The following is a 14,112-nucleotide window of genomic DNA, read 5'->3' on the forward strand; positions in this document are numbered from 1 at the left end:
AATACTCATGTATTTTCTTCAGTGGAGAAGGGACGGCCTGTTCTGAGAGAGTGCGCTGGAACCACCGTTTCTTGCATTACGCATTTATTACAGGTTAAGGCAACAATAAAATGGGCATCATTTAAGTAAATATGATTTCAGGTATACATTTTACTGTAGAATTAACATGGATGTGTGTTGGTGACAAAGTAAATGTGTCCATTGAACACTGTACCATAGCTAATCTATAGTTTTTGTGTCATGATTTTCCTTGATTTCACAGTTAATTTGACTTATTTTACAGTGACATGTAACAGTGACAGACTGGTTCCCAGTCATTCAAGTGTATTTATGCGTATACACAGATGTTTCGTTTTGTTTTGTTCTGTTTTTTTTTTTTCCATAAAAAGCTCTCTAAGGTAAGGCTGTTCCGATTCTGTTACATTTATTTCATTTATAGATATGGATTGCCAAAACACCAAAACCAGTGGCGGGACCATGATTTAACAGGATTCCATGATGAAGCTCACAAAGAACCAAAACTGAAAAGAAAAAAAAAAAAGAAAAAAAAAGAAATCTCGACACAGAGAAGAAATCCGAATGACAGCTCCATTTTTTCCTTTTCATGAATGAGAAAACAGATCAGTCCATCATGATTGCTCATTTTAGTTGGTTGCAGCTGAATTTCAGTGGAACTGTACCGCTGGTCTTGCCGGCGCTGCATCGTCGCTGCAGCCAAAGTCTGTGCTGAAGTGTTTCTAAAGAAACAGATGAGATGTGACACCGCAGTATTTTTGAAGGTTCTCTTAATATCCACTCAGCTTCCAGCGCGATCATCCTTTTATTTGCTCAATGTTGTCTATAGAACCCGCAGGGTCCATCTTGTGGAGCAGGAAGTGTCCTTGCACCTGAGCGGCACTGACTTCAGAATGCATGGCCAGGGCACATTTGGCGAAGCGCTCTCCTTCAGAGACAGGCTCGTCTGGGTAGAACCTCTGGAACATCTGCGTGAGCTGCCAGTGGTTGCAGTGGCCAATGTACTGCTTCAAATCCACACGGCCGGGTCGGATGAGCGCCGAGTCTAATCTGTGTACCGAGACAAAATTCAAGACAGGCACTAAACATAGTGATGTAAATAGCAATCAAGTATGTACTATGCACATGCAATTATAATTATCAGAAGTTAGTGTGTAAGTGTGTCGTATGCAAGTGAGTAATATTTGGAGATTTTGAAGGAGAAACACCGACATCAAGTGGTTACATTTTAGATTGCAGGATCTTTCACTCTTCCTCCCTCTCCTGAGTTTGCCAGTGAGCTACTCTGCGCACCCAAACCTGGATACCACATCCACCTTCTTCTTCGTAGGTTTACTCAAGGACGCGAGCGTCACCCTTATTTCGTAACGTGCCTACTAGGCAGCTGAATTGTCCACACCAGGCTTCCTTAGAAGTATGGTGGTGCAAGATGGCAGCTAACTAGGTGCAAGACCCTTGCTCTATGCATATTCCTATATTTATATATATGTAGGGATATGAACTGTTCTAAGGGTAGGAAATAGGGATGTTAACAATTAACAGATTAGCGATAAATTGTTGATTAAGAACTTAATCGATTAAATTGAATTAGTCGCAATTAATTGAACATTTCTTACAGAGGGTTTTTTTGTTAAATGGCGTGTTGTATACCCGTATATCTAGAACAAGTTACTTTTAAACAACTTTTTTTTTTTTTTTTTAAGTTGAAATGTGACCCATTAGAAGTCAACTTAAAGTCAGAGGATAAATATTCAGGGCGTTTTTACTGCTCTCTAATGTAAAAATGGGTCAAACTGGGCCCTCAACATCATTTAATTTTTAAATAATGTGTTCCTTACACATTTTTCAGTATGAAATTTAGGCTCTCAGGAAAAATCACCGTTAATCGATCGATAAGATCAATCAACTAACAATTAAGGAAATAATCAATAATTTGCATCCATAGTAGGAAAACCAAATTACTTTGATTGTACTGCAATTACACACTTTTACAAATGTATTTATGGGCAGTGTATTTAGCTTTCACCAATATAAAAATCAAAAATCAAGCCAAATATTACACACTGGACCTTTAACTTTACAATTAACATTGTTGATGTTGTTATTGAGGGATAGAAATCATTTGAGGCGGTGAGCTGTTGTGCAAGGTCTCCGACATACTGCGCACACACACGTTACCTGTCAATGAAGTTGGTGGTCATGAAAACTATCCGGGCCTCAGATGAAGCCACTCCATCCAGGGAATTCAGCAGGCCACTGAATGTCAGTCGTCCCATTCCCTGGTAGGCCAAAGGGTCTAAGAGCCAAAACAACAATGAAGCAAATGAAAAAACAAATCCCTCAAGAGGGGAAACATCAAGTCATCTAAAGTTTGAAATGATTTTAACTGGTGTGAACTGACTGGTCTGACTAATGTACAGTATATACAGTAACTCGAGGCAGAAACCAATTTCAGTGAACAATGCCTTCACGTCACTTACTCTCTGTTGGAAGGAGGTCCCGACTGACGAAGGCTGCGTCCACGTCCTCCAACAGGATGATGCTCTGCTGCGGCGCCACGCTGAGGAGGTGGTTGAGACGGTCGTCTGAGAGCGATCGGTCACTGAGGCTCATCAGGCAGATGCTGTAGCCAAGTTCGCCTGCCAGCGCCGTGCTGAAATACAAGTACCAATGAAGCTGATGTGTATCGCTGAGACCGACTTTCACATTTTTCACATATTGAATCAACAGCATTGAAGACTTACATAAAGCTGCTCTTTCCACATCCAGGGGGACCGTATAGAAGATATCCTCTCCTGTAAGGGATGCCTGCAGCAACAAAAGCTGCATTAGAGAAACTTTGAGGCCAGCAAAGTGAGGAGGCATTAACGTTTGCTGGCTTATTTAAATGACTAGAAAACCGTTTTGGTGCACGCAGCAACAGTCAACATAAAATACACTCTTCCTATTAATCTAGCCGCCGGTGTGAATAGTTGAAAATATAGTCATGCATTCACTCATCACTAATTCCTGACCTAACCCACATGACAAGCGTCCATGCAATCGTAAGGAACATCGCAACATACAGCACCTCCAGTCTGTTTTTGCATTGAACTTTCAAGATTGCGACAAAAGGTTACTACATAATTACAGGTGGAGTGCGAACAGAAATTTGTGTGAATTCCATAAATTAGGAAAAGTTCAAATAGAACCAAAATATTTTTTATGTGGAAGTTTCATCTCTCCTATACTAAAAACACAGGTATTTTATTGGGTCCATTTGTTTTGTTTTTCACCTGTTGAAATGTTTTGCATTGTGCTCTGGTGCTGCTTGAACAACAACGTGTTCCAGTTTGAGTCCAGAACAGGATCAAAGCTTGGTTCCAATTGCCTTCAAGAAAGCCGAAGTTAACCGTCAAACCAACGGTAATAGTTTCAGGAAACCTTCAGACGCACGATATTCTACCTCTGTCTGTGTACCACTTTGGGTTGCCGATGAACTCCTTGACGTCGCCTACGATCCTTTCAGCCACGCTCTCCTCCAGCACCACAGAGCTGAGGGGTCTGCGTCTCCGAGGGAACCCAAAAGGCCGCCACTCAGCACCCATGGCCGTGTACATGACCGTGCGCCCTTCCTCCTGCTTTAGAGCCAGTTCTCTCGCTGAAAGACACAACTGAAAGCTGTCACCACTGGACAAGTAAGTAAAACAGGCCCGTGTCTGTGGTAGCTTCCTTGTGATTCAAATTACCCTCTTGTAAGATGTTGAAGAAAATCTGTCTGTCTCTGCCTAGAGCAGTAAAGGTAACGGACTCCCAAGGCGTTCCAGTGTGCAGGTCCACCATCTGCTTCTCTCTGGTCCGCTCCACCCTAATCCACTTCCTTCCATACCTGCAGACAAATAAAATGTATTAATGCATGTCAATTTTTTTTTTTTTTAGTTTTCAGTGTATAAAATAACAGCGTGGGGGGACACTACAATTTACAATTTAGCACTGGTCGTCCTTCTCACCATATGATGTGGTTCCCAGGGCTTGGGTGGAAGTCAAACTGCGTGTGAACTCGTCCGCTTTCGTGTGCCAAGTACGAGGTCTCCACACTCAGATGCTGAGTGTGCCTGGCATGCTTGGTGATCCAACTGAGGAGCCAGTGGTAGCTCTTGTCCCTGCTCGGAACCTCCAGGGTGATCATGTAATTCCTCCGGAAGAAGATCATTCCCACCTGGGCACCTTTCCGTGCCACTGCCAAAGCTGTGCCCACTCCGACGAGTCCAAACCCAGCGCCAAAGTACGGGTTGTCCTTCAGACCATCCAAAAAGTCTGACAGGGGCATGTTGCTGATATCCAGTAATGCGACTACAAGGCGACTTTAAAATAGTATTTACTATTTATAAAATATAAATTAAATTAAATAAATAACTTTGTCACGTTAAGTCCACATGGCAATCTTCGCTGGCTCGGGATGTTTGATCAGAGCCTTAGAACCTTGCAGCCTCACAACAGTATGCCACTCATGATATATCCTCTTATTTCACCGTTTACTTCCGTATTCCGCTGACTTCTCTTCCCTCCCGTTTGTGCCACGATACAGCGAGGGTCCCTTTCGAAGTAAAGTGCCCAAATTCCTGTGCTGACAAATAATACTTTTCACACCATGTGTGCGATGTATGACTGTAGTTCAGCAGTATATATCTATGGAAGGAGCGACCTCTGCTCACACTTCCGATGTTTCCTACAAATAGTTTCGTCTCCTCCCCTGGCTGCGAACATTCGTTCCGCCTTTCACTGAGGAGACGTAAACATTTCGCGATCGAGCCAACACAATAGGGGGAAAAGGTAAATGTTTTGTGTATTGCAAATTTTGCTGTTTATTTTAGTGCACAGCCCTCTACATTCACACCAGCATGGTGCACGACTGATTTAAAAAAGAAATAAGGCTAAATTCTCAAAGTTAGCTTAGCAATGGCCCGCCAAGATGCTTTCGTGTTGACAATAGCGGCAAGAAAGAATGTGCTTCTCCTGTTCTCTCACTGTGCATTTGCCAAATTAAGACACGATATGGGTCACTTAAACCTGACGTGGATTTCGGAATATTTTCGATAACCGTTGGTTTTGTGGTTTCGGGTTTTAAATTGACTTGACGGAACTCGGGCAGCAGATTGACATTCTGTTGTTGTTGTTGTTGTTGTTGTTGTTGTTGCTTGCTGCAAAAGCAACGTGTTTACCACCTCAACAGAATGACAATAACACGTTAACACGTTGGGAACGACAGCTGATGTCATGGCTTTCAGACATCTAAAATCATGTGGATGCCTTACTTCTTTCGTACAAGATCTGTTTGGGAAGAGTCAAAGGGGGAACTTTAAAGATGAGTATTGACGAACCCCTGACAGCCTGTAAAGAAAGGGTAACCTGGAAGGCACGCATTTTATGACCACTACCCTATGTTACCTGAGCATATCAGGTGGGAAACGTTTGTTGGCTTCAACTCAGAGGTGTGAAGGCCAAAGATTAAATAAGTAATGCTTTGATCCCTTAACATATTGGCTTTATTGCTTGAGCTCGATTGGTTGGTAAATAATAATAATTGTTTGTATATATATATGTATATATATATATAGCTGCAATTTTGGGAGATGTTCAGATAGGCTTGGATACTAGAAAGTATCAAAGGAATTATTCTGCACACTAATAGTCAATCTCTACAGTAACCTGTGTAGCACAACGTACAATGTACTTGGTGTAGCGAGGTTACGTTCACAAGCTTGGTAAATGTGTGCCATTGTGTTTTAAAACACGATGGAGGGAGCAGAGTGCCACCAAACTGAACTCAGCTTTCCTGTGCAAAAAAAAAAAAAAAAAAAAAGGCAACAAATGCTTTTCCCAGTAAGACAGCCGGGGATTGTTTTGGTGTCGTATGGCTCACTGAAAATCGTCTAAGCGTTCAGAAACCAGTTGATGACAAACCAAAAACCCATTTGTTTGTGTTGATTAAAACTTCTAAGTAAACTGCGGTCCTGCCCACTGTAATTTCCTGTATAGTGTAAAATCACTTGAGTGAAGCTCCAAATGAATTGCCTTTTGAGCTTGGCATCAGTCAGCATCGACCGTCAATGAAGAGCTGAATTAACATTTGTTTTGTTTGTTTGTTTGTTTGTTTGTTTGTTTGCCTTACATGGCACACCAGAAACCCATAGTGTTACCCCTTGATATATGTAGAGGTTGTGTTACAATTTGGTCATATTTTCTTTGTTTATTGCAAATAATAATGAATAAGAGCTGTGTGGGTTAATGGGACCATCTTCAATACTGAGAGTTGCCACTTCAAAAAAAAAAAAAGCCTATTTCCTTTTCCAAGTTGTGCATCGCTCCCAAGATGTGGCGATGAGACGCAGGCCAGGGGGCAGCAGCACAAACGTGACACAATGACGGAGGAAAAGGTTGGAACAGCAGCGGACGCTGGACCTTCACCGTCCAACGGTATGTTTGTCGGAAAACTGTTGAGATTGTTGCAAATGTTCGTCATCGTGTCACAGGGTGAACTAGTTTTAAAGATGGATATGTTCAATTTTATTCATGAAATCTTGTTTATGTTCAAGTGATGACTTGTTTTAGAGATGCTAAATAATAGGGTTAGGGCTGGATTAGATGTTTACTCTTAAAAAAAAAACTAGGCTAGGCTATTTGTACGTCGATTGACTTTTCTGCGATTACGACGTAGTTTATTTTTTGTGTTGTTTTTAGTGCTTTAACGGCACCGTTTCCCAATTTGAGATCAATAAAGTACATCTGTTCTATTCTATTCTAATTGCATGTCTGTCCTTGTTCCTTTTTTCCTGGTCTCTCTGTGTGTGGTGTGCCTTGACAAAAAAAATGCTTTGCCTTTAACTAAGCTATTTGTGTCTCCGTCATTCATTTTCAAATCTTGATGTCCATGTCCATAGTCTACCTTGCAGAGGGAGCCGAGCGCATCTTCCGCACCCACGCTTGTCCCAAATGTCGGCGCTGCTTCAAGATGCGCTCCCACCTGCAGGAGCACCTCCACACGCACTCTCCGGACCCCAGCCTGCAGTGTCCCACCTGCGAGCGTTACTTCACAAGCAAGAGCAAGCTCCGCCTGCACCGGCTGCGTGAGGCCGGTGAGATGATCCACCGCTGCCACCTGTGCGAGTACTCCGCCGTGGAGCGAAACGCAGTCCGCCGCCACCTCGTCAACGTGCACGGAGAAAAGGGCGCGCTGGGCGGGGACGGCTACCGGTGCCCCACCTGCGGGAAGAGCTTCCGCCTCACCCGGTCCCTCAAGGCTCACATGAAGACGCACAACGGTCCGCAGAGTGGAGAGCCGCTGGCGTGCTTCCAGCACGGCTGCTCTTTCCGGACGTCCGTTCGAAAGGAGTTTGTGCGACATTCCACGGAGGTGCACGGCGCCGCGCCCTGCGAATGTCGGCACCACGCCTGCGGGGCTCTGTTCCCAAACCAGGCCGACATGGAGGCTCACTATCGGACACACCAGGCCTATCACTGCTCGCAGTGTGACTTCGCCGCCTCCAACAAGGCCGTCTTCCTCCGGCACCTGCGGCGCGGCCACGCGGGAAGCGAGCGGCTTCGCTGTGACTTTTGCTCCTTTGTCACTTTCAACCCCGTGGAGTTGGAGCAGCACGCGGAGCACCTTCACGCCAATGAGAAGATCCACCGTTGCTCTCAGTGCAGCTACACGACGCCGCATAAACGTGGCTTGAAGCGACACATGCTAATGCACCGTGGTAAGGATGTGCATGTTTAAAAAAAAAACATGTTTGGTCTTTTTATTATTATTTATTTACTTAATTGCACACATTGACCTAACTCTATTTTAACAAAATAAAATAATTTAATTTGTATACCTTCCATGAGGTAGATGGATAAATACAAATAACACAAAAAGCAAAATAGAAATGAACAATAATAGCAATAATAGTAGTTATATTAAGCAATAATAGTAGTTATAATACTATTCATTATAATTCTGATATTAGATTTGGGGTTTTCTGAATTCTCTCTTTCCCCCTGGAACAGGTGAGAAGCCCCACAAGTGTACCGTTTGTGACTTTAGGTGTCGAGATGAGTCCTACCTCTCAAAACACATGCTGACTCACTCGGAGGACAAAAATTTCATGTGTGCTGAATGTGGCTATGTGACCAAATGGAAACACTATCTTAATGTGCATATGAGGAAGCACGCTGGAGACCTCAGGTACAAACATCATCAGTTTTTCTTGCAATGAGAGTGTGCGTGTGTGCATACATGTATGTGCGTGTGCATGTGGACAACACACACAGACATATATATATATATATACTGTGTGTGTGTGTGTGTGTGTGTGTGTGTGTGTGTGTGTGTGTGTGTGTGTGTGTGTGTGTGTGTGTGTGTGTGTGTGTGCACTGTATGTATATATGCATACATGTTATGTTGTGTTTTTATTTACTATACTTTGCCATGTAGTTTTTTTATTTTTATTTGTATACATGTTTTTCGAAGGATGGCGCATTCAGTGAACTAATTTTGACTGCAATTTAATTATTAATACCACGTGCAAGATGCCATCTATGCTAATTTTCAATCGTAAGCCCAATATTATGGACAAGGCTTTATGTTTAATATGCACTGCGTCATGTATATTCGCTGATCTTCACGTGTCCTTATTTTAGGTACCAGTGTGACCAGTGTCCCTACCGCACTCATCGCATGGACCAGCTGAATAGCCACAAATTACGACATGAGGAAAAAACGCTCATCTGCGAGATCTGCGCCTATGCCTGCAAGCGAAAGTACGAACTTCGCACCCACATGCTGGCCAAACACTCTGGGACGGAGAAACAAGGTGTCGTCTATAACTGCAAATACTGCGCGTACACCACCTGCTACAGACAAGCGCTGCAAAACCACGAGAACTGCAAACACACCAAGCTGAAAGAATTCCGGTGCGCCCTCTGTTCGTACTCGTCCTTCAGCAGCATCAGCCTCTTCTTGCACAAGAGGAAAGTCCATGGTTACGTGCCAGGGGACAGAGCATGGCTGGAGAATTACGCCTCAGTGGAGAAGGAGAGGAATTCAGCCGAGTTGCTGGACTTTTTCAATAAGTCTTCAACGACACACAAGGAGGTGGAACAGCCTTCTTCTGAAGAACCTGTGAAGAATCAAAGACAGCAGTCGGCAGATCACAGTGCCGGTATCGAAAGTGAGACAGACTCTCCCACTGTTCACACTGGGAATGTATTCAGTGTTGTCTCTCAAGAAATTGCCAGTGAAAGTGTACCTGGTAGTCCCCCGACGATGGGGAACGACCCGGAGGAATACTGCACCCTTGTCTTAACGACTCTGTCAACCACAGACTATCAGACCCCGGCCTCGGAAAGCAAGGACAACAGTGGTGTATGTAAAACTCTGAACTCCTCCAGCTTAAACTGGGACGTGTCACAACAGATGGCGCTCTTCTCTCCATCTTCAACAGAGGAAGAGAACAGCGCTGTTGTGGACGAAGAACTTGAACAACGTGACTTGGATGAGACCCTGAGTTACAAGGCTCAACCGGAAGCTGCTGCAGAGGGTCATGCTCACACGCCTACAGGGAAAAAGGACATCGGAATACCAGGTCCCAGTTCTTCACCTGAGAGAAACCAGCTGCTGCAATCTAATGAGTGTCTGGAAGCTGTCAGGAAGCACGACAAGGAGCAGGCAGAATCCATGGTTCTGGAGGGACGGGTTCAGATGCTCGTGGTGCCAAGGAAGAAGAACGTATATTCCTGCGATGAGTGCTCTTATGCAACAAACAAAGAGGTTGATTTCGAGCGCCACTGCCAAACTGCATGCCACAGAACGATAAAACAACACGGCTGCCAGGCCAGTGGTGCACAGTCCAAACAAAAACAAGGTCCAGGCTTGCGGAGAAAAAAGGGGACGCTCGTCAGCATTCCCCTTCCGTGTTCGACCACTGAGGTGAACTCTACTGTCGTTCAGGAGGAGGTGGAGAATCAAACGAGTTCTCAAGAGGTGCGAGGTAGAGCTGACCCAGTATCAAGTGACCTTGGACTAAACGGGCCAGGAACAAGGGTCTCTACGTCCCAGCGGACGAGTTCTCAAGAGTTACAAAGTAGAACTGACCAGGTTTCATGTGACCTTGAACTGAACAGGCAAGGAACTAGGGTCTCTATGTCCCGGCACACAAATTGCAAAGATTCGGTCCTCGACACTTCGAGCGGTGCGGAGTGCCAACCACGGTACGCTTCACGAGACGATGGCAAATTTGCGTGTAAGCTGTGCGATTTCGCGTCCGTCAGAGCGGCCACCGTGGAGCGGCATCTCTCCAAGTGCGAGAAGAGACGGGCCGACGGCGTCAGCGGTTCCAACGTGAGCGATAAATCCAGACGGGAGTCCGTTGGGCCGGAGCAGCAGGCAAGGACTCGGGAAGTTCGCGGAGAGCGCGAGCTCCTCTCGTGTCCCAGCTGTCACTTCAGGTGCCGTCAAAAAAGAGCTCTGGCCAGCCATCAAAGGAAAGGCTGCTTTGGTGTCGCCGAGCCCGATCTGCGTTTGCGCTGCCCGCACTGCGCCTTCACGTGCAAACGGGAACGGCGCGTCATGGCCCGGCACGTGGCGCTAAAGCACGGGGCCACGAGGCCCTACCGTCCTTTCAGCACCTCGCGGCCCCTCCAGACGGGGGTCGGCCGTCGCGTCTGCGACTTGTGCGCCAAGACGTTCGGGAGCCCCGCCAAGTTGCGGCAGCACAAGTTGCGCGTGCACCACAGACGGCCCTCGCACTTCTGCCCCCTGTGCGACTTCGCCGGCTTCGCAACCGAAGATGTCAGGCGGCACCGGCGGAGGTGCCACACGCACGAGGGGGACGGGCGGCCGTGCCACGTGTGCACCTTTTGCACCGCCGAGTTCAGCTCCGCAGTGGCGCTTAGGAACCACTGCAGGCGCGCGCACGTGCCGCAGATGGAGAGCGAGCGGCGGCGGGCCGAGGGCTCCGCGGAGGCGGCGAAGAGCCGCTCGACTCGGAATCAGTGTCACCTGTGCGCCGTCGCCACAAAAACCAGGCGGCTGTTGGCGCGACACCTTCTGAGCGCGCACGAAGAGGGCTCCCCGGAGGACAAGCCCCTCAGGTGCAACAGCTGCGAGTTCGCCTGTCGCCATCCGCTGGTGCTGGAGCAGCACCTGCGCTCGCACGGAGGGAATCGCCTGTACAAGTGCGCCGACTGCAGCTTTTCAACGCAGAACAAGCAGAAGATGACGTGGCACCTGCGGATACACACCGGGGAGAAGCCTTACGGCTGTGAGCAGTGCAGGTACACCTGCACCGATCCGCTCAGACTGAAGGTATGGTCACAGTTTAGAAGGTGTGTTTTTTTTTTTGTTTTTTTCTGAACTAACCTGTATAGCAAAGAACTATTTTCAAAATCTGCAGTATTTGACTTTTTTTTTTTTTAATCCTCTGTAAATTGGATATTAAAGACCAGTATTGTACCTTACTTTGTGAAAAGTATTTTTAAAAGTAACTATTTTGTATATATTTCAAGTTGAACTTTTTTAGTTAGTTTCAGGTGTTTGTTTTTTTTTTCCTCAGAACCATTTTACAGTTTAAACCTCTTGCTTATCATGTGAGATTTTAAGATAAATGAGGGAACTATGGATAAATTATGGTCTGTCTGTTCCGAGTGGGTGTGTCTATTTATATGTTCATGTACATACACATGTCTGTGTGTGGATAATGTATTAAAATTTTGTTTTGCTTCTGTACCTATAGCTTCATATGAGGGTCCATCAAGACGAGAAGAATTATCTTTGTCCAAAATGTGGCTACAAATGCAAGTGGGCAACTCAGCTGAAGTACCACATGACGAAGCATACAGGTAGTGGTGTAATTTATTTCATTTTGATTCAGATCGCTTTGAATACCTTGTTGTAAATGTGATGCATTTAAATCATGAAACTTTAGGTATGGAAGTAAGTCTTCCGAAATGGAAAATTAAAGTCCTGATCTATCACTGCGCGTGTCTCAACAGAGGCAAGTTGCTTTAATAACAACATATTTTCACAAAGATGTGGAGTTTCTTTTAGATTTTGTATTTTTATTCAAGAAATTATTACAAAGATGAAACACACATGCCCCAGGCTGCATCTCTAGGAAATGTGTAAAATCTTCAGCAAAATTCCACCTCGTGCTTTAAAGGTATATTTTTGTTTCCAGCAGATAGAATTGTTTTGTTTTTTTTTAAAAAGGTTCAGTGTGAATATTTGGAGATTTTAAAGTACAAACAGCGACACCAAGTGGCTACATTTTAGATTGCACCCTCCCTCTCCTTAGCTTGTCAGTGAACTACAGTGACCTGCGCACCCAAACCTGGATACCTCGCCCGCCTTCTTCTTCAGTGGTTTATTTGAAGACGTGAAGGGCGTTCACCCTAGTTACGAAACGTACTGTCAGGCAGCTGGATTGTCCACACCAGGCTTCCTTAAAAATATGGCAGTGCAAGGTGGAAGCTAACTGGGAGCAAGACCCTTGTTTTAGGTATATTCTTATACATACATATGAGAACCGTTGTAGGGGAAAGAAAACGAAATTGCATCTATTGTACTGCGACTATACTTTTTATTAATGTATTTACGGGCAGTATGTTAAGCTCTCGCCCATATAAAAATCATAAATCAAGCCAAATATTACGAACTAGACCCTCAAGGCAAAATTTGTTTGGCAAATCCACTCATGTTTCGCAACACCAACAAACTTCCTATTAGTATGGCCATGAATAGATAATGACTTGATTTTATAAGTTCGACAGTTGAGCGTCATAGAAGGGACATGTGAAACACGTCTTATTTCTCCCCCGAAGGAGACAAACCGTACGCCTGCGACCAGTGTGACTTCCGCACAAACCGAGCCGATGCCCTGCGATGTCACCGAGACTCGCGGCACTGCGACGCGCGCCCTTACGTCTGCGAGAAGTGCGGCAAGGCCTTCAAGACGGCGTTCGTGCTCAAGACCCATCAGCATCAGCACAGCAGCGGCCGCCCGTACAGCTGCGGCCTCTGCCAGCGGGCCTTCCGATGGCCGGCGGGACTCCGGAACCACTACATGACCCACACCAAGCAGCAGCCCTTCGGCTGCCGACACTGCCCCTACAGGGCCAAGCAGAAGTTCCAGGTGGTCAAGCACCTGCAGAGACACCACCCGGGGTCGCCGGTGGAGGAGGGCATCACCAGGGACTCGGAGGCGAGCGCTCTCACGCTGAAGGACGCTTTGCTGGGGACGCTCGACGAGAGAGCAGCCCGAGCGGAAGACAAGGAAGAAGCTGAAACTGTTGCGAAAAGAGGACGAGAGGAAGGAAGTGCCGAGGGTGTCACGAAAGCATTCTGAAAATTTGACAATTTTGAACTGGTGGCGCTGTTGGATTTGTGTATCTGTGTCCAAAAAAGGGCCTTTTTTTTAACATTGGCCTGCCGAAATAAAAGTTCTGCAGCAGTCATCGGTTTATTTTATTTTTTAACTTGTTAATGTATGGGTGTTAATAAAACAAATTTTCTCACATTGTGACTGTTGCCTTAATTTGCCTTGACAGTAGATAATATTACTAGCTGTATTATTTTCATCCCTTTTAGCTATATTTAGCCCTGTCAGCTTCAGGGAAAGTGAATATCTATAGAATTGAATGAACTGAATTCATTTACGCTAACATGATCAAGGCCTTGGAGAAAATACAGCGAGCGTGACCTGTGTAAAAGAAGTGCACAGTAATCTGCGTTAGAATAAGTAACTGTTTTGCACACACATAAAGTTTTACAGTTTGAAACACCAAACCAACATGAGGTCACTCAGCTTTGACTTTTCCAGGGTCTCCTTTTTTTTGGACAGGTTTTAATTTTCTGATGGTAAGAACACATTCACATGAGATCAAGTTTTTTTTTTTTTTTTTTTAATTATGCTATTATGAAAAGCTTGTAGCAGAGGCAATATGTGATTGAAAGCAGGCGCTTGATTATTATTAAACAACCTGAAGCACAGGTGTGATTATATCATAATGGACCTTTTTTTTCATACATTTCCGTTGTACATCAACATACACGACACGACGGGGACTGACAGGCAT

The 14,112-nt window shown here is 45.3% G+C and overlaps 2 protein-coding genes across 2 annotated transcripts; one reads left to right on the top strand and one right to left on the bottom strand.

Annotated features, from left to right (window-relative positions):
• Positions 1-352: 352 nt before the first annotated feature.
• On the bottom strand, positions 353-4,690 carry bcs1l (BCS1 ubiquinol-cytochrome c reductase complex chaperone). The gene is made up of 7 exons (XM_076030714.1): positions 4,005-4,690; positions 3,744-3,883; positions 3,461-3,655; positions 2,760-2,823; positions 2,496-2,668; positions 2,194-2,311; positions 353-1,065 (listed from the first exon to the last, which is right to left on the bottom strand). Exons 1-7 carry the CDS (start codon positions 4,322-4,324, stop codon positions 813-815), a joined length of 1,263 nt encoding a protein of 420 aa, XP_075886829.1. The 5' UTR covers positions 4,325-4,690; the 3' UTR covers positions 353-812.
• Positions 4,691-4,706: 16 nt separating this feature from the next.
• znf142 (zinc finger protein 142) lies at positions 4,707-13,551 on the top strand. Its single transcript, XM_076030713.1, has 7 exons — positions 4,707-4,827; positions 6,350-6,471; positions 6,936-7,754; positions 8,047-8,224; positions 8,680-11,344; positions 11,772-11,877; positions 12,859-13,551. Exons 2-7 carry the CDS (start codon positions 6,417-6,419, stop codon positions 13,380-13,382), a joined length of 4,347 nt encoding a protein of 1,448 aa, XP_075886828.1. The 5' UTR covers positions 4,707-4,827; positions 6,350-6,416; the 3' UTR covers positions 13,383-13,551.
• The last annotated feature ends 561 nt before the right edge of the window (positions 13,552-14,112 follow it).

The sequence above is a fragment of the Nelusetta ayraudi genome, unplaced genomic scaffold (assembly GCF_046127955.1).
Source record: "Nelusetta ayraudi isolate G7.1 ecotype Tasmania unplaced genomic scaffold, CSIRO-AGI_Nayr_v1 ptg000031l, whole genome shotgun sequence".
Classification (NCBI taxonomy): domain Eukaryota; kingdom Metazoa; phylum Chordata; class Actinopteri; order Tetraodontiformes; family Monacanthidae; genus Nelusetta; species Nelusetta ayraudi.